The 21,324-nt window shown below is 39.8% G+C and overlaps 1 protein-coding gene across 2 annotated transcripts in view; it reads right to left on the reverse strand.

Moving 5' to 3' along the window:
- Nucleotides 1-21,324, reverse strand: part of st6galnac3 (ST6 (alpha-N-acetyl-neuraminyl-2,3-beta-galactosyl-1,3)-N-acetylgalactosaminide alpha-2,6-sialyltransferase 3) — a 75,139-nt gene that overhangs the window by 32,691 nt on the left and 21,124 nt on the right. Inside the window, exons 2-3 of one of the 2 annotated variants that reach the window (XM_028594262.1) lie at nucleotides 17,651-17,845; nucleotides 10,073-10,482 (exon numbers count right to left, since the gene is read on the reverse strand). In XM_028594262.1, coding sequence (XP_028450063.1) covers nucleotides 10,073-10,482; nucleotides 17,651-17,845 — 605 coding nt within the window. Of the gene's footprint in view, nucleotides 1-10,072; nucleotides 10,483-12,450; nucleotides 12,507-17,650; nucleotides 17,846-21,324 lie in introns of those variants that run through there. The other variant, XM_028594264.1, reaches the window with a different exon arrangement.

Consider the following 21,324-nt stretch of genomic DNA (forward strand, 5'->3'; position numbering starts at 1 on the left):
GAGGCAGGTGGTCTGAGTGCGCTGTAAAAAATGTTGCCTATTCATGTTTTTAACCTAGGCTGCCCGCAGATGCGCCTGCCTATTAACCGGCTTGATATACTGGGATATTGGCCAATGCCGATTATGTAAAAAAAATGCCAAAAAACGGCAGACCGATTAATCGGTCGATCTCTAGAATAAACTTCAAGTTTTCGTCGCAAAGGCATGACCTGTCCTCTGGAGGACATAGCAAGACCACCGGGCGCTCGGTGGATTGTTGTCAGCAGCGGCAGGCGACGAAGGCCGGGATGGGAGAGAAAGCAGAAGCAAGGATGCCAGTCGGGCCTACTAGCCCGGCTAAGGGAACTACCACACAGACCGCCACTGCACTGGATCGAGACAGGCTAGGTGAATTTAAACAATGTCTGAGTTGAAAACACATCTTCTTGTCACGTAAGGGCCTTGTTCATGTTGCGCAGACATTTTAATTGCATTTTGTGTCTGTTAAGAGGCACAAAGGCACTCTTTAGAAGATGCCCCCACAACTGCCGTTTTAGCTAACTGGGAGCTCTAGACGTAGCTGCAGCAACTCCAGTTTGCTAGCACCGATTCTTGTTGGGTTTTTTTTCTATCGACAGTACTCGCATATTTATAGCGATTAAGATTCACATAAAAAGTTATACTTTAAGTAAAAGTACAAAAGTATTTACAGCAAAATGTAATTAAAGTATTAAAGTAATCATAATTGTTAAGCAGAACGGTCCATTTCAGACCTGTTATATTATTATGAATATAGCATGTTACTGGAATATTATTACTGATGCTTTAACACGTAAACAGCATTGTTATAGTTGGATAGTTTAATCTGTAGCACAGTATCATATTTTTGTTTGTAAAATCTGAATATGTAAAGTAACTACTAACTCCAGCTGTCAGATAAATGTAGTGGAGTAAAGAGCAATCATCTATTTAACAGGCACTTTTGAAAGGGCACTGCACTAGTTGTCCTTAATATACAGGAACTTTAGAGCCAAAACCACAGTGCCACAGTCAATAAATAGATATAACTTTTGGAATACATGTATGTTTGTTTTGTTTAAGTGTTTAAATACAAGTGAGCTTTAATTCCATAGGGATGTTGTCAGTTTTAAACCAGAAAATACTCCCTCAACCCTATGGGTTCTTTCCCCTCATATGTCTTTCCCAATTCAATTTCTACGGAGTTCCTGCAGGCTTTTTTCAGAGCTGCAACACATGACTTTGGTAAAGAGCGGTTCACATTCACAAATATTTAACCAAATCTCTCAGACCATCATTATAACACAGAGAGGTTGTTGAACTGATGGCGTTTAATTTTAAACTATTTTAGGATGAATATGTGCTTACTGCCAGGGGTACTCACACTCATATGAAGTGGACGACAGATTATGAAGCATGATTACACAGCAGTGACATTCACGCTAATAAAAAACAGATTAAAATTAAATTCACCACATATTTGGAGGCCTATGAGAGTGGAGCATCTGTTATTATTAATTTAATCCACGATTAGACTGACTCACCCCTCATGATGAATTAAAGATGAAACATTCATGTTTGGTTCTTGCTTTAGACTGTTATTTTAACCCAAGGCATCAGCGAGCCCTTTAAGGATCGGTTTGTTGTCACTGATTCTGGTCCAGTATTAAAAATAATTTCCTTTATTAGACTATTATTGCTCAAATTAGAAGATTGGTCACATTCCCTCAATTTTATCCTCATTTCATTGTACTTGAGTTAAGAGTTTGTATGTAACAATTGCTTTACATCATTGTCTGCCTGCTCTCATCTGACAACCACAGCAAGAAACCAAACTTCATCACAAAATAAAAACAGTTCATTTCAAGCCAAATGTTACACCATAAAGTATTGTACGTTACAACAAATAAACTCATTTCATGCTGGATGTGCATCAGAATGACTGAGGGTAATATAAACTGGAGTACATAGAAGTAAATGAGTTATAACTAAATGGCTCCTGTGTTCTTCTGAAATTAAAGGTTGCCTGTGGAGTTTTTTGACGAGTCACACTTTCTAGTAATGTTTTGATGAATAGATACTAATTTCGTTCATATCTTGCGCTCTGCTTTGCATGATGATGCACATGACCGTCACAAAGACAGGGATGTTGTGACTAACTGCGGATCTTGGTGTTCGGTTTGTGTATAAGATTAAAGGTGTGGAACAGCTGCATGACGTCCATGTCTTCTTATCTCAGATGTCTTTGTTACAGAACAGGAGTTAACTGCAAGACAGATGTGACGCCATAAAGTTTGCACATTAAAAACAAGTTAGACTAATTTCATGTTGCATGTGTTGACAACTGATTGGTAGAAATCTATACTGGAGTAGATAAAAGTAAATGAGCTATATCTAAAAATAGCACCTGTATTCTCTCGGCTCCCTTTCTTGTAAGGATGAACTAAACTGGAGAAAATATCTAAGAAAAAGGGGAATGCCTTTAGGTTAGGCTATGCTCTTGAAATATAACTCTAACCACATACTGAACTTCAGCCCAAAGGACATGTATGAATCGCTATTCTTAGCTTATTTTATATTGTGTTATAATACATAGAAGGTCACCTATGGAGTCTTTAGACAGTTAGTAGTGTTTAATAAGCAGATCTCTGTATTGTCTTGTGTTCTACAACATAAATGAGGACCACACCACAGACTGAGCTACTGCCACCCCAAATTCAGTGTGATTGACTTGTCTTATAAATGCACACAAAAAAAATATTTATAAAGAAAAAACATGTTTGTTTCCAATGATAAGTACAAAAGTTACCTTGGGTTGTAAAGACCTTTCTAAAGGTTAACGTAGTTAGAGGAATGTAATACTGAATAATCCTGATTCTGTGGAATGGGAAAAGACCACAGGAATGAATAGGTACACACAGGGACAAATTAAACTGCCCACACTATCAGAAACAGACTGTGAAAAAACACACATCTACATCATCACAGCCCTAAGTACATACACATGATATGAAGGACCAGCTGGCTGGGAGGCAGAGACCCAGGTCACGCAGGTCCAGGTGGCAGTGCTGTAAAGTGACACTGTGATTTAAGTCCTGTGTCGTCGTAAGGTCTGTTATCTACCGCCACTAACAGGGCCGCACCGATACGGTTCGACAGTCAGCGACTGCAGCTCAGGAGGTAGCGCTGATAACGGATAGCTTCAGCCCGTGTAACTTCCAGCCGCAGTGCGCAATCACATGAATCATGTGTTTAAGCTGCTGTCAAATACGTTTACATCCAGGGATGTGGTCAGACTTTTCATTGTCTTGGCTCCTGATTGATGTTGATTCAACTTTTTCCTGCTTATTTCTGTCAGATGTTTTTTTTGCTTTTTAAATGGAGCAAGAGAGTAGGATGAGGAGCAAGAAATGTCCCTGGATGTCAATGTGGTGATGTGCCTTAGAGAGAGAGGTGTATCTTGATGACTCAGCTGTCTCTTTGTTTGAAAATACATAAACACGGTTTCCCTGCCAGCAAGCAGAGACTATTTTCAACCGCAGAATCCTGTGTATGTAATGGTGTTGTATCTGTTGTGTATTCAATAACTGGATGGTACAGAGTTTAGAACATGACTCCTGTATCTACATCTCTGTACGTTCTAAAAGAAACTCATTACACATTATGGTTATTTAGAGGGCCAACTCAATCACACCGTTTTGTTATTTGGAAAATATACAACAAATGTGCAAACGAATGTCATTTACACTGTGAACACATAAAACACATTTTTTTGCAACGTTAATCCAAAGATACAGATGTATTCTATCACTTCCAGTTAAAAAATGATAAAGAAAAACTCATTTGTTTGCATTCTAGCTGCAAACAGTACAGTTTATACAACAAAAATGAGTGTATCATACATACTATATAACAGGCCTTTTTCACAGCAGACGTTTTGACTTGTCACAGAAGGAAAAGCACAGTTTTTTTGTGATTGTTGCTGGCAAAAATCCTTGATGATCGGCACGTTTTCTTAAAAAATGCCATGGAATATGCGGGATATTTATGCAATTTTATGCGAAGAAAATTGCGGGAACTTACAAAAATTGCGGGAACTTGCAAAAACTGCGGTTTGATGAAAAAGAGAAAAGAAAGTGATTCCCCCAACACCCTACTTTTCAATGATGTTCACGTCGCGTAATTACGTCACTTCATAACATTCCCATGGCAACAGGGGAAAATGGCTGCTCTTGTGTGAAGTAAACGCAACATTTTTCAACTTTCTGCTAAGATATATGTGACTTTTTTGCAACGAAAATGCGGGGATTATGAAATCATGCAACCCTGCATATTTTGCGCGGAAAGTGGGGTGTATTTGAAAAAATGCGGCCCCCGTATAAATATGCGGACTTTGGCTGATTATGCATTGAATCATGCGATTGCGTTTTTCTGGAGGGACTGAATAATGGCTGAATTTCATTTAGGTTCAGGGTCCTGGTATTGTGCATGCTGGTTCATTATCACACTTCACACTTCGTCATTTCTTACTGGGACACTTTAAAAAGACAAATACATGGTTAATGTTGCCATCTGTGCTTTTCCTACTATGACAAGTCAAAATGTCTGCTGTGAAAAATGCCTTTTAGTGTATAGTATCAAATTTGCCACAACAATCACTTTGAGTATATTTAATTGTATCACTTTTCAAGTGTGAACAAACTATATACTCAAAATATGCTTACAATTAATATGTATTTGGGACACAGCTAGTGGCTGTTTATTAGTTCCTTTTTGGCACTTGATGGTCTCGTTTTGCCTTTTTGATCTACTCCTGATTTGAAATCAGCGAGTCCTGGTCATGGAGTTAACTCAGGCTACTTCAGCCCTGTTTAGATCATCGTAACCCCTCCACCTCTGAGTCTCCTTAATGGCGATTTTCCTTTACATGGTACCTACTCAACTCGCCTCGACTCTACTTGCCTCGACTCGACGCACCGTGCGTCCCTTTTCCATTGCAGATTTTAGTATCATCTCAGTGTGGCTGGTCGTCATAGCGACTGCCGTGGGCGTGGCTTGGTAGCGTTGCATTTCCCCCAACTCATTTCCTGGTTCTCCTTCTCCGTAAACAACATGCAATCAACAAGATAGTTAACTTTTCCAGCTCCAGATTTCCCACCGTGGTCAGAAAGAACAGGGGAGACACTTTGTTTCTCTCACTATATGACGCTAGAGTCACTACTCGCTGCGGAGCTAATCGCTGGCACTCTCTCACTTCTCCCTCGCTCACCAGCTACACACACACACACACGGAGACTCGACCCACACACCAGCGCACAAGTATAAACATCAGGCCACTTGTATGCTACGGAGAAAGCTCTGCATGGAGCCTCCGGCAGCAAAAAAACACAGCTGGCTAAACTATTTAAAAATGCTGTCTGTCGCTAGCAATGCAGTGATCAGTGACGATTCTTTCCGACCAATCTGTAGCCTGCGGGGTTTCACGTCACCTTCTCGGCTCGCCTCAGCTCGCTTGGAACCTCGACTGAGGAGGTACTAAAAAAAGTATCTGTTAGCAGGTACCAGGTACTTTTTTTTCGTAATGGAAAACCAAAAAGGCGAGTAGAGTCGAGTCGAGGCGAGGCGAGTAGGTACCATGTAATGGAAAAGCGCCATTAGTTTAACTTCCTCGCCTCTGTCCAAAAATGACTGAACTTCCTGACAGATTCTTTACATATGGTTTTAAATTACAGGCTGAGAGACGGTTATTTGGTTGACTGGCGAGTCAGTCAGCCAGCACTGCGTTATGCCAGATCAGCAAGTCAAAGCCTCTCCTTTGCTGCTTGCGGCAATCTGGATCATTACAGTTGTGTTCGATCCCTGTGCCATCTCCGCCAAGCTGATGATTATCCCCCACACCGTGCTGCAAGCAGTGACAGTAAACCAGTGAACACACACAGACAAGTGACAGGATAAAGGCAGACGAGCTCCAGTAAGAGTGTTTTAAGAGTGTTATTTTGTTGTGAACTTTAAGACATTTATAAATCAGAGAATCTAATATCAGAGAAAATATATCGACAGTATATTGTTTTGGATTTTTCAGAGTGTTATATTGCTGTAGCCTTGTGAGACCGTCCTGATCTCGTGAGCTCCAGTTTTCCACTTGCAGATCAGTCTGGCATCTTGAGGCAGAGAAAATTTGGAGCCGTTAGCCAAACGACCGGGCCAATCAGCGTTGGTTTTGAGGTGGGTTAGGTGGTGATAGACCGATGGTTTATCCAATCAGCTAACCAGTATTATCAGCCAGCGGTAGCCCTAATTCTGTTAGCCGCTCGCTAATGCTTCTTTTCTCTTGGATCCTTCTTTTGGAATATGGTCCGGGAACCTGAAATGGTGACTTTTATTCCTAAATTCTCGTTACACAAATGGCAAATATCCTTTACTGACATGTTGCTTGCATGCTGAGCTTACGAGCTATGCTTTGCCTGCAGCAGCAGGGCCGGGCTTGTGGTTGTATTTTCATACGCTTCGTGGATCTGATTGGTTGATTTGGCCCGTCTATCACCAACATAGGTGATAGACAGATGGTTCATCCAATCAAATAACCAGTATTCCGCCCCTTCCCAAAAGTTCTCCAACGGAAAGTTCCCAGATGGATATGCCGAGCAAATGCGAAGCAATCCATCTGGCGGAGTCAGGTTAATATTGCTGTGGCCTTTAAGAAAACTAGTTTGCATGTAAGCAACATAAAGAGCTGTACTTTACTTCTGGAGTAATACCATATTGTATAAGCTCAACAGAATGAAAGCAGTCACTCCCTTCTCTCTCTCTTATTACTTAAAATATACTGAGTTACTGCTGTCTAGTCTGATTTAAACGCCATTACCGTGGACACTAATTACCTCTCAATACTGGAATATGTGTAGCCAAGTTTTAGACAAACACAAACAAGACGGAGATACAGGGAAGCAGAAATATATAGAAACGTCTCAGAGCTCGTCACATATTCATTAGATGTGGTTCATTGTTCACACCTCAAGTTTCTGTCTCTGTTACCAATCAGTAATGATTGAAGCGCTGCATCACACCCAGGAGCATTATGTCCTGTAATGAGATTCCTCTCCCCGAGCATACCTCCCTAATCCTACGTCTCTATCTGCGCTTTGTGGGCCTTCAAAACAGCTGAGCCAGGCTGAACATGTACACTGTACATGAAATTCTATGTTAACCCTGCCATCCTGAATAGAAGTCGAGACAATAGAGCTGGAATGGACTGGATGCTATGCCTATTACCGAACATGTTAATCCTCTTAAAAAGTTAAGAGAGGTCTGGATGACATGAGGGAGAGGCACAAGTGTAGAGCTCTGTGGAAATCAGCAGAGGCTAGTCTGAGAAATGAGGTTTGTCCTAAACAATAGCGAGCCTGGAGCCTGGTTCTCGTAGTCATTAACCTGCAATTCTCTTTAGGGACTTGATAGAGAAAGGAAGTACTAGGTGGGTCTGCATGGAGCTAAATCAGGGCCAAATGTTTTGTTAATTTGAAAAATATATATATAGTTGAAAAACTAAAGCTTGAAATTGAAAATTTAAGTTTTGGTCTAAAACTTGAAAAAAATAAAACCATGTATTCAAACTAAAACTAAGTGTACCAATTTTTCTTTCAGTTTGAATAAAATTTAGATTATTCTGGAATTATTTTGAATAAATTATAAATTTAAATTTTTCACTTTTGTATTTGTTTTCAGTTCCACATTTCATGTTTTCAAATTTAAAACTTATTTTTTTTACGGCTTCAAATCTTTTTTTTCAGTTTCAGACTTTTGGCCCCGATTTTGCTTGGGGGCGTGGCTTCAACTCAGAGGGGCGTGGAATTATGAGTGAAGAAGGCAGAAGACTCCTCTGTTATGTTGCCTTCAGGAAATGGTGTTACTGCGAGAACTATGACTGAATGCTTTCTATCCACTATATACATGTGATTTTTACTTAAAAGGTATAGAGGAGGATTTTCCCGAATTTTAGAAAAGAACCGCCCTCTGTACTTTTTGAAAAAATGCACACGCAACAGGGCAACACTCTGCCTGCTCCCGAGAGGGAACGCCTATTAAACGTGTGCACGAGAGTGCACTGTTTACAAGTTGCTGTCGGCATGGCTCATACAAGCCTACTTTCCAAAAGATTTGCACTTTTTTACAAATTGAGATGTTTACCGTGTGTGCGCGGTGCGTGACTTGTGCCAGGGCTAGCATCGCTAATCATAGCTTACATCAACTTTTACTAGCAGTGATTTTAAATGGATTTCTCTAAATAGCATGCCAAACTTTACCTGTGGAGTAGAAATTTCACGACTGAGGCATCAGTGGGAAGCCCAACCTGTGCTTTTAGCGCACGCCAGCATGTGAAATATTCTCCCAAAAGCTTCAATGCTTCAATGAATGGCTGAAACCGTAGCTCAAGCTCACCACACATATACACCTGAAAGCTAGGGACGTGCAAGTACGACGGCCTTACGTAAACATATCACCAGAATGATTGACAACTAGGAGGACAAATAGTCTTGATGATCCACCCGGAAAAAGACTCCACTATACCTTTAACAAACTGATGACAGTGACAAAGTTCCATTTAAAAAAATGTTTTGGACAACACGTGGTACCAATTACACTATAAGAGCAATAAACTGTGCCAGATTGTGCAGTTCAGCAGGAACAATGTCCACCTATTTTCCCTTTATGTGTTAATGACAAAAAAAAAAGCCACTTCGGGGATAATGTCCCAAAGTATCTATTCAAAAAGGCTAATATCTTTCATATGTCTTACCTGTGCGCTGGCGCCAGCAGGTTGCCTTGGCGAGTGAATACTGTGGTGCTACATTCAAAGTCGTACGTGGAAGTGGGAGAAGTCATTGTTCCTGCAGAACTGCACAATCTCTGCTCTTATAGTGTAATTGGTACCACGTGTTGTCCAAAACATTTTTTTAAATGGACCTTTGTCATGGCATCAGTTTGTTAAGTAAAAATCACATGTACATAGTGGATAGAAAGCATTCAGTCATAGTTCTCGCAGTAACACCATTTCCTGAAGGCAACATGACAGAGGAGTCTTCTGCCTTCTTTGTTAGGCTGTCCACGCCCCTCTGAGTTGAAGCCACGCCCCCAAGCAAAATCGGGGCCAAAAGTCTGAAACTGAAAAAAAAAGATCTGAAATTGAAAAACGGATCTGAAACTGAAAAAAAAAGATTTGAAGCCGTAAAAAAAAAAAGTTTTGAATCTGAAAACATGAAATATGGAACTGAAAACAAATATAAAAGTGAAAAATTTAAATTTATAATTTATTCAAAATAATTCCAGAATTTAATCTAAATTTTATTCAAACTGAAAGAAAAATTGGTACACTTAGTTTTAATTTGAATACATGGTTTTATTTTTTTTCAAGTTTAGACCAAAACTTAAATTTTCAATTTCAAGCTTTAGTTTTTCAACTATATATATTTTTTTCAAATTAACAAAACATTTGGCCCTGATTTAGCTCCATAGGTCTGTCTTTATATAACAGTGTGTAATTTTAGCCTAAGTTGTTACCAAATCTCCCAACAAACACTCTTTCCAACTTTTCAGGTTACTGATCTGTAGCTTGAATATTTTTTACCATTTTTGCATTAAAAATGCGCCAAGGCGCTGTCAGAGAAGTACGGCTGCAACCAGGGTGTTTAGAAAAACTGCCAGAATCATGCTACCTCATTAACTGGATTTTCCCTAGACCGGTATTTGGCTGTTTAACCCAGAATGTACATGCTTCTGAGGCTCCTCAAAAGCTTTTCGCTAGAAAATGGCCTCCAGTGCCGTGTTGAACCTCTTCAGAGGGAAAGCTAAGTAACTGACTTTGATAAAGCCTCTTGAAAGGGAGGATTTAAGACAAGGAAAGCACAGAGCGTTGAGCACACCATCAGTATCAATACAGTCAATGTAATAGCAGTGAACAGAACAGTGAATGTCAAAGTATTGAGCAGTAAAATTGTCAAAGAGAAAATTGGAGGTCTGCTGCATAATGTTGTGATGCCACAAACAGGAGCAAATAAATAAATAAGATCTGACTCACCTGTCTTTACCCGTCTCATTCTTGAAAACCATGTCGCAGTATTTCATCCTGTCCTCTGTGGTGACATAGATGCGTGCATGAGGGTAGTTCTCAGCCACCTTTTGCAGCATGTTGTACACAATGCCGTTCCCATCCTTCCTCATGTTTCGTAGAGGCCCCCACACAACGTACACGGTGTCATTACCCTGGCCGAAGAAGTACTTGGCATTCTGCAGCAGTAGGGGGACGCTGGTGTGCGAGACAACTCTCAGCGTGGTCCGCTGGCCCACGTCACGTTCGAAGCCCTTTGTGGGTGCGTTGTTCATCCGCCAGATGCAGTGAGAGCGGTCGATTTGCGGGCCGGCAGCCTGACCCAACATCTGGCCAGAGCTGGACACGATGCTGCAGAGCTCACAGTGCAGCTTCAGATGCTGCAGGAGAGGAAGACAAGTCCAAGTCAAGTCTCGAGTCAATAGAGGCAAGTCTAAGTTACGTCTCAAGAGTGTCAGGGTAAGTCTCAAGTTAAAGTCAATCAGGACAAGTCAAAATCAATCAAAAAAGAAATTCTAATCAAGTCTCAACTGAATTAAGATGAGTCTGACTTAAGTTTCAAGTCTGTGAGATTAAGTTTCAAGTCCAAGGTTAATAAAGACAAGTCAAAGTCAAGTCACAAGTAATTTGAGACCTGTCCTAATTGAGTCTGAAGTTTGTTAGCGTAAGTCTCATATTAAGTCTTAAATTTACAAAGTCAAGTCACAAATATTCCTGAGCAATACGCAATTCAAGATCCAAGTTTTTCAGGTCAGAAGCTGACTATAATAATGCACAGGCTTAGACCGACCTGTCTGTTGCCATTTCATTTGTTTTAAATAGAGGCTACAGCTACGGTTAAAGAGACAATAAGCAATCAATAAATTCTATCAACAACCGAGGCAACAATCAGTGGTTCAGCTCACACAATAGAGGCACAAGAAAACTAGATAATAAGAACAGAGACCAAAGAGAAAGTAAATACAGTATATTACAGTGAAAAATACTGCAGTGCTTTATCGTTTTCTGCATAGCTTAAGAAAAAAGCTTTTTATCCTGCTTATATACAGATAACATCCTCTCTCATTAAGAGGCTAAAAATGCAACAAAAAAAGTTGGCAAGGGGACAGGTGTGGTCTTGAAATTACTAGAATTTAAAACAAGAAATCTTAGCTACTGGTACCTTACCAGTAGCCATTGCTATATCAATGATCACTCTTTCAAGTCCAGCAGAATTGTATGATCATTATGTGTTCAGGGACAGAAAGAATCTTTATCTTTTATTTAAAGTATTTGAAAAAAAGTGATATATACTCTTCGAAAATGGCCTCCTATTGTGCAATTTATTAAAAGATAGAATCCCTGGTGAAATGAGCTGGAGACATGTTTTAAGTATGCCTAGCTCTTGTCTTTTAATTAAACTTAATTAGGTTATTTTTTTTAATACTGACTGATAACCCCTGAGTCTAGTTTTCTTCTAAAATATACTGCATCTCATGTAGTTTAATTTTCATCTCATGATATTACAGGTTGTGATATACTTTATATGTATGCAATAATAATATTGTAATAAAGTGATGTTTTGCCAAGGGCCTTGTGTGATCAGAACATAAAATAAAATACATTTGGTAATTATTTATAAAAAAAAATATCAGGGTTTTACAGCCCTATATAATTTTCTTTTATGTCCTAAGACTAATGTCACTGTGCCCGGAACTAACATTGATTAAGTTAATTGAATATGGGACCTCAGAGGTTACAAAGAGTCTTACTGCAGCAATGCAGAAAGGAAAAGCAAGGGAGTTGCGCCATTTATCTTACTGTGTAATTTTTATATATCTTATTATACTTTACTGGAGCGAGGGGATTTGTAATGAATCTTCAATAATAGCTCTTAGCTACGCTTTGCCAAGAGAGGAAGAAAGCTCTCTGAATCCAAAATGGGAGATTTACCTAATTGAAGCAAATATGCTTGGTTTGATTTGATGAGATTAAACTTACATAAGTGAACGAATGCAAGAGAAAGTTAAAAAAGGAAAAGCATTGTGTCATGACTAAGCCCTGTTTGATCATTTGCTTAATGGAGAATAGCTGTAATGTCACTGGTTTGAATGTAAATTGCATTTGTGTTGCGTTCTGGCCGACAATTGTGAAACTCTCTCTTCCATGTTCTGCGTTTAATCAACAAACAAGATAGTTTTACAGAATCCCAGAAGACAACCCAGTAAATTACATTACGACTACTTGGCTTATCAGCACTCATACAACTCATTGTTGTGTGTACAGAAGATCAACTGCTCAGAAAGGAAACAACACAAAAACAGCGTTTCTTTCATAAATTCTTGCGTGAATTACTTCAACATAGCTACCTGCCATTGCTTTTCCTCTGTGTATGTATCAGTCATGGTTTAAGAAATGATCTCTGGACCTGGGCTGGTAGCTCTCCATTTACTTGGTGGTTGAGACACACATCACTGCAGCCTTGAGCTGTCAGCAGCTCGTCCATCATCACCCACTGCCCTTAGCTCAGCTCATAACTCCATCACGCCTCTCAGCACACACAGATTGGATGAACTCTGTGGGGAACAGTGGCTGGCTAACTGCATGCGAGACACATGGGTTTACAACTGGAAACCTACCGCTGAGGAGTCTCTGAGCAAGGCATTTAACATACAACTGCTGCGGTAGAGCTGCCCAGTGAAGGCTCAGGTTGTACTTGATGCAGATAATTTATCAAGAGAAACAACATTAATCACATTTACATGCATTAACATCATAACAACATAAAAAGATCATCTAATGACTAAAACCCTATTAGAACATTTTTATTTAGTATATAGAACTGAAATATAGCTCCCAACAAATCTCTGAACATTACGTCCTGTAACTCAATAAAATGTTATGGCCTTGTCATCCTCTTAGCTGTGTCATTTTCAGTTTCTAGTTCATGACGATACCGTTTCATGTGCCATGCAGGAACCACAAATGGAGTGCGCTTTTATAATCCCAATAATTTTGGCACGCTCTTATAAGTACAAAATCTACTGAAAGCCTCAGATTTTAAGGCATGAGTGTGTCAAAAATAAAGTGGGTTATTTAAAGAAAAAAAGCAGGCTTAATGCTGGGAACTTGGTCATCATTAAATTATAGCACTGGGGTGTGAACTTACCCTTGACGTTCATTAAATTGCTCTAAACATGATTAATTAATATGCAAACATTATTACATTAATGTGTCAAGCCCCAGTGTAAGATGCCTCCATGGCACTTAAAAATTCATTGACTGGCTAAAGCTGTCTGCCAAATGATCCTCTCGGGGTACATACATACATACAGTACATACATACATACATATATATATTATTTGTCATTTATACAATCACATAGACTATAAAAATAGTGGACGAACCATCTAATGGTTTGTTTTGCAGAATGACGCGTTTTGAAGCCTCGCTTGGCAAAATGGGGAACCAGATGTGCGATTTTTTAACTGAAGATGGGATGATGCGGTCAAACCAGTGTTGTTTATGGTTACAATGGCGCTAAAATGGGGAAAGTTGCAGTTTTTTAACTGAAGCGAGTCATCCAGTGGAGATTTACCGGCAGGTAAACGCAGCCCTCCGGGTACTGCCGCCATTCATCTGGTTGGCATAACACTGAACAAGACATTTTTAGCTGCCCAAATGTTCCAATTAACTTTGATAAAGTGAAAACACACAGTGAGAGGGTCAAAGTTTGAGATGAAAACATGGACCCCCAACAGCAGTACCAAAACAAGTTACACAGCTATTTTAATGTAGACAGTTCTATGGATACACATTACTAAGCCTCTGTCCTAAATTGACAGGTCGGCGTGTGGGTTTTGTGCCTAAACCTAACCAAACTGCAACCATTTCACGTTAACCGTAAAAAGTAAAAAGTATTGCAACTTTCGTTAAACCTACATTGTGTAATTTTTTGAGATGATTCTTAGCAAAAAAAAACTTTGATCTTTCACAAATATGTGCTCATTCATGTGTAATTACTTCCACCAACTAATCAAAGTATTATTGTAAGCGTAGAATCTGCCATTCAGAATCATTCAGAATACATATGAGTATGTCGAATGACGGCGGCCATGTAGCGCCTCCATCTTTAAAATACCTTAGCCAGAGAGGGACATACCTCCGTCTTTCGTGCTTTTAGACTCAGTGGCACCATGACAAATGCCAGCCGGGAGGGAAAAAGAGAATTAAACGCGACAGGCAAAGCATTAAGACCAAAGTTAATATTGGAGTGGCTAGAACAGCTGCGTGTAAACGATGGAGATACTAAGAGCTCATTTCGGGTTCGGCCACAGTAGCAGTTAAAACGCGCTCGGAATGGGAAGGGCTAGAAAGTAATATTCAGTTGGTTGTCATTACAATACAATTTCACCGCTAGATGGGAGAAATTTGTACACAATGTAGCTTTAAGTAAAAGATCCAAGCACTTCTTCCACTACTGCTAATAAGGTAAAATCCAGTTTATGTCTGAAACACCATCTCAGAAAACAAATGAAAGAAAAAGTAAAGAATTTCTTTAACTAAAAAAGCTGCTGATTCTGCTTAGTTTTTAGGTCGGCCTGTCCACCAATACTGTATCATCTAGCTATGTCCTCAGTTCAACATTCTAATTTGTTCAACACTTTGGTTTATGACCAAATATCTGGAAAACTTTTGACATTTCCATCAACCTCAGCTGTACTTTGTGTTTAGTGCTAATTAGCAAATTATGATAATATGATAAGATGATAACATGCTACACTAAGATGGTGAACATGGTTAAACATTACCTGCTAAACATCAGCATGTTAGTATTGTCATTGTGAGAATGTTCGCATACTGACGTTAGCATTTAGCTCAGCCTCAGCTGGTCCAGAACCAGAAGAATTTTCATTAAAACGATCCACAAAGAAATCCAAAATTAGAAGCACTTTCCTTCCACAGTGCCCGTTGTGTACATTTAAAGGGGTCTGAATTTAAAAAATTCAGGTCTAAATGAAACTATTGAGTTTCTGTCTCCATCTGTGATAAACTCAGGGGCATGCATGTAAAGTGCCACAAGACAAATGTTTTCTATTTCTCCTGAAAAGCAGAGCGGGAACAATTTATCACACATGGAGGCAGACTCAATCAAATGAGGAAAATAAGCCAGACCATTCCCATGCTACCAGGTTATGCATTATACATGCTTGCAAGAGGTTTATAACACCTCAAATGACACCTCACTGTGGATCATGTAAGACTGCCTTAGTGTCCGGGAGAAATATTACTGCTTCTTAAGGTGTTGCTGTGTGCTTAACAGAGGCTGACAGCTTACACAGCAGGATTTCACTCCGGACGTAATCGCTCACGACACCCGGCACAAGACTATCACCTTGACCAGACCTCCACTATTCTGTCCCTTCTTTGTCAGAAATGTCGGAGAGTGCAGAACACTTGACACTCATGTTCAGGCCAATCACTGCCCCTTCTGATACGCTATAAAGAACTCCCTGGTGAGGGATTTTGAGCCGAATAGAGGCCTAATTCTGCAGAAGCTGCCAGTCTTGCCTATGATTTGCATAAATCTCCATGGGGAGAGGGCAGTGATTTAAGAAGGGTTGTCTGGAGGCAGAAGGAGGTGCAGATGTAGTGATTGGTGTAAGATGTGATTGCCTCTGGGCCAATGTTGTGTGGATGAAGCTCTCCGGAGGCAGAGGGTGACGCTCTGAATTAATCTACAGTACCAATATCAGCCTGCTGAATGTAAGGCATCCACTACTCATTAAGGACCAACGCATCCATTGCAACTCCCAATCGTGATGTATTGCAACCCAAATGGAAAGCACAAACCTCATTCCCTGTCAGAAGCAAACACTGCATGCATCTCTGCAAGGAAAAATATACGATTTTCCTGCATGACTACCCGATATCCAGCGTATTAGCACAATTTCCGTTTTTCGCCGGCTGCCTCACCAAACAACAAACACACAGCTTGGTTTTTACATTTTGATGTGGTGGGAATTAAAAGGCTTTGATATTTCAATTTCCATAAATGGTGCGGGGAATATACAACACAGAGCTGTTTGAAGGCAGAAGAATAGAATCACGGACAAGAGTGTTTGGAATTACAAAGAAATAATGCACACAAGAGACATCAAACAGGCATTTTCAGATCCATCACAGAGAATCTGATATAATGAATTAAGAAAATCCTCAAGAAAGTGCTGCGCTGTCTGCATGAGTGCATTTGAAAACACCTTCATTATGGAGGTGAAGCTGTGTGATGGCAGGTTAATGTTAACTGAGGGTTTTAGAATATGAATGCATCATAAAATATGTTTTGTTATCATGTTTTGCTGACTGGTAAATTAAATAATTTTCAAACTATATTAAAGCTGAAAACTTAAGAATCCAACTTGTGATGTAAGTAAACGTCTTTCAGTCAGCTTTTAGTCACATTATATCTTACAAATGGAAGTTTCTCATTGTTTGCCTTGATTACTGATATATTACCACTTTGTCCTTTTTCATAACTTATTTGTCATCTTTAATTGGCTTCTCTAATGTATGTACTCTAAAGCTTTTAGCTGTGTGTATTGTGTTTTTATCATTTGACGACAACCAATCAATCAATCAATCAATCAATTAGTGTAGCTAAATGAAAATATAACATCCATAATTTGCCATAAACTACAATCTGAAGTAACCTGGGTCGATGTATATTTTGCAATATGAATTCACTTAAATAACTTAAACGTGCATTCATTCATGCTAAATGTTTCACTATGTTCTGCTGTTAAAGGTCCAGTGAGCAACGTGTTTAGTTGTTCATCCTCAAAATCTGTGTTGCCCGTTCACAAACTTGTCCTTTTTTATGAATTTTTACCACCACCATCAATTCCAAGTATTCCTTTTGGCTTGAAATTTTACATTTGCATTCGCATGAACTGTGGTAGACGCTCCATATTCATGCACCATCTTGAAATACGTTAGCCGGTAAGGGACATACAGGACATACTGCTCCGCCTTTTGCGTTTTCGCTGTCACATGATAAACTTACAGGTGCTGCTAATGCTGCTAATGGGTATCGTAGCTTCCCAGCCTCCAACAAGTTTGAAGAAGGAGACATGGAGGTCCACACGTATTCAAAATCAAAAATTTTCTTTGCCCAAAAAAAGAAAAAGGATTTTGAAAAGAGCAAGAGACCGGCGTCATCAGAAAAAAAAGAGTGAAGGCTACCGTAGTTGTAATACGTACTTTGAACTGCGTGGCGCGAGAGAGTTGATCGCGATATATGATCTCAACGCTAGATGGGAGAAATTCCTACATATTAGACCTTTAAGTGCTGTAACCGACACTATTAGCATAAGCAGCAAGAAAGGTACCAAAATGCTAACCAGTGGTTAGAGTGGTGAGACTGAATAGCAGCTCATATCAAGTCTAGTAGAACATCTCTGTACAGATTTTTAAAAAGAGGAGAAGTTTTAATAAATGAAGTAGGCCTAGCTGTTTCTCATTGTGCCTAATGGTCAGTGTTATGTTCTTTATCTATTTGTGTCCCTCACCTCCTGTTTGGAAATGCTAACATAGCCTGGGTGAGGCTTGAAGGCCTTATAGGGCTGCTTGGAGAACATCTGGTGACTACTGATCGTCTGACCGAACACTGGCTGCAGGAGGAAGTAGGGCTTCTCCGCGTAGTATACCACGACCACAAAGAGCGACACTGCCACGATCAGACTGGTGGCGATCAACGACTTCCTCTGTGGAGAGAGAGAGAGAGAGCACTTATAACAAGTCGGAAAAATGCAGCAATTTAATGTTTCAAGATCATTTACTGTATGATTGCTGGTGCAGATCCCTTACACGTAATGCTGCATTATGAGAACCTTAAAGCTAAAGAATATTCACGGTAGAGAGTAAGCTTTATTTTTTTTTTTATATTTAGGTGATTCAGCCCAAATGTCACATCGGTAACCTACAGTGAATTGCGTGAAATTAGTTATTTCTATTTGTTTGCCTGAACTATTTCAGTTCTCTGTTTGGCTAAGGTGTTTATCATTCCAAAACACAGCAAACCAGCAGCCAAATAGCAACATTTAATTGTTTAGTTTTAGCCGTGCAAATGCACATAAAGTGGCCAAATGTCTCACCATGGCAACAAAAGCACTTTGACTAACATGTGCTACAAAATTAAGTTGCGAAAAAGTGCATCATACTGGAATCACTTTGACGTTGTCTGACCAGAAAAAATATACAGTAAAAAGGAAGAAAGAATTACATTCAATCATTATGTTTTCGATTCAACATAGATGACTCACAGTAACCTTTTCCCCTTACTTCAGATGGATTGAGTATTCAAATGTCTCTCTAAAGTACTAATTAATCTTCTTACATAGTCAATTTGCAGAGATTAAGACTTAATATTTACTCATTAACACACGTAATTCCCACTTTTCACTCTTATAAGATTGACCCATCAAAAGCCGAGCTTGTACACGGTTGCAAAGTTGTCGTTACTTTTTGTGATCTTTAGTCCAAACTGAAATATCTCAGCAACTATCGGATGGATTGCCCTGAAATTTTGACATTAATGTTCCCCAGAGGATAAATCCCAGTGACTTTGGTGTTCCTACTGCCACAAGCAGGTTGACGTTTGTGATTCAGAGTGAAACATATTGACAACTAAAGGATTGATTAGAATGAAGTTCGTCACAAATATTCAAGGTCCCAAGAAGATAAATTCAACTGACTTTGGGGATCTTCTGACCTGTCAAGATTTTTACTTATTCAGTGAAATAGCGCAACAAGTACTTGATAGATTGGCTCAAATGATACAGAAATGCATGGTTCCCAGCTGATGTATTCTTATGTCTTTGACCATTTTTCTTAATTTAGCGGCATTATTAGATCAAACTTTTTAATTGATTCAAAGATTTGGTTTATGACCAAATACCTGCAAAGCTAATGACATTCCCATCAGCCTCAGCTGTACTTAATTGTTAGCATGCTAACAGATGGTGAACATGGTTAGATTATATCTGCTGAACATCGGCATGTTAGCATTGACACTGTGAGCTTGTTACCATGCTGAGTATTTAGCTCAAAGTACAGCCTCACAGAGCAACTAGCATGGCAATAGACTCTTAGGGCCCTATCTTGCACTCAGCGCAATTGCCTTTGTACACCGACGCATGTATCATTCCTATTTTGCACCCGACGCACAGCGGACTTTTCCCTCCACAGACGCACGTCGGTAAATTAGGGAATTGTATTATGCGCTCCTGGGGGCGGTTCAGCGAAAAGAGGAGGTGTTTTCCGGCGCAAACGTTACCTGGTGCTATTTTGCAGTTTCAGAAAACAATTCCGCCACTGACCAGGAAAAACCTAGTCTAAAGTCAGTAGCACGTTATTCAGATGCTATTTTAGGGGCGCATGCTTGGCCATAATGTAGCGGGTGCACAACGTGCATACACTTCTCTCATCTAAATGGACGCAGAGGTTTCCATTTTTGCAAACCATACATAATTACAAAGAAAAATATTACTGAAAATGCGCTTCAGGTGTTTGGATAGATCAGGAGGAACTTTACAGTACAGTCCTCAAGAAGTCGCAGCATTCTTTGTGGCTTGTTGTGTTTTACACAACATTTCCATGAATCATGGATGTGTTGATGACATAAATGAAGAAATAATAGAGGACTTAAGGAGACGTGATGTTGAACTACGGCGGGATTGGACACTCCGGTGGAATCTGGTCCGGGAGTAATGTGCGATGCGCTCCAGGTGGAGTGGGTGGACGGAGATGGAGTGGGGGGAGGAGGAAGGGGCACAACAGGAGCAGGTGGTGCGTTTGGAGGCCCACGCTCCATGGCTGCAGCAATCCTCTCCAGACTTGAGGAGATGCACCCGAGAGGCCGCAGCAACATCGCCACCCGGTCAAGACGGGCATTTATTACTTTGCCGCATCTCAGATAGCTCCCGCTGGCGTGCGCCAGGCAAATCCGCCATCATAATAGCAATCCGCCATGGAACAAGCGCGCCTGCTCTTAAAGGGAATGTGAGATGACGCTCTGATTGGTTATTTTCACGTTACGCCCAAACCCCACCTAGCTACTTCAGACCAACCCATTTAAGATTTGCGTCGGGTGCAAGAGTAATTTATGCCGCTGGTAAAATAGCAACAGCGCCAGAGATCCGCCCACAAAGCTACTTGCGTTTTGCGTTTAATACCTGCATTTCTGATCGTTAAAATAGGGCCCTTGTTCTTCTTGTAATTGATCTCATCGAGGAAAAACACGTATTTTTGTATTTTCATTGCATTTTTAATTTATAAAAAGTTAAATAAATAATTAATTTTAATATAAAAATATTAATGAGTAATCGATAGTCGATCGTTAATTCTCCCGACATCTCAACTAAGAAAATTTAATGGAATGCCCATCCCTAAAATAAACATCAGTGTGCAGGAATTGTGGTTTGTTCTTATTTAACTTAAAGATTTTCTTCTGTCATCAAGAAATGATGATGTGCAACAATTGGATCTTCCAACATGCAAATTGAACAACGTACAACAAAAAGTGATTTTTGTTGATGGATTATGAGAAATATGTTTGAGCAAAGTCGGAAAATTAGGGACATCGTCCACTGTGCACAAATATTGTACTCTACGTCAGCAACTCTAACAAGACCAAAGTGACTTCCATAGGAAGTCATCCACGGCATTCACATTGTTAATGTAAAAATATAGCCTGACATCAACAGACCAAATTGCAAATGCACGTTAGTCTGGAACTGTGGAGAACTACTCTAACTGTTATTCTGTGTTACTCATCAGGTAATAAACGGCTGGTTGGAGCCAAAGAGAAAAAGAGTACATGTTTCATCGATATACACAACACACGAGAGTACACAACCGCTACACTTGCAGATTTGTCTGGTTCCCAGGCTAACCAAAAATATCCTAGCTAGCAAGATTTTGAAAGTTGATCAAAGTAAGAAAATTAGGGACCTCGTCCACTGCGCACAAATATTGTACTCTACTTTAGCATCTCTAACAAGAAAGTAACAGGTGAGGCGTCCTTTTTCATACATGGCAAAACAGCAACAGGATGGTCTGGTAGTAAGAGGTATTATGGCTTGGCAGAAAGAGCTGAGAGTGATGAATAATGTATAAGAGATGGAGGACGAGGAAAGGTCTCACAGAGGAAAAGCTATTGGCAAATGCACAGAAGAGAGAAAGA

Source organism: Perca flavescens, chromosome 12 (genome assembly GCF_004354835.1).
Source record: "Perca flavescens isolate YP-PL-M2 chromosome 12, PFLA_1.0, whole genome shotgun sequence".
Taxonomy (NCBI): domain Eukaryota; kingdom Metazoa; phylum Chordata; class Actinopteri; order Perciformes; family Percidae; genus Perca; species Perca flavescens.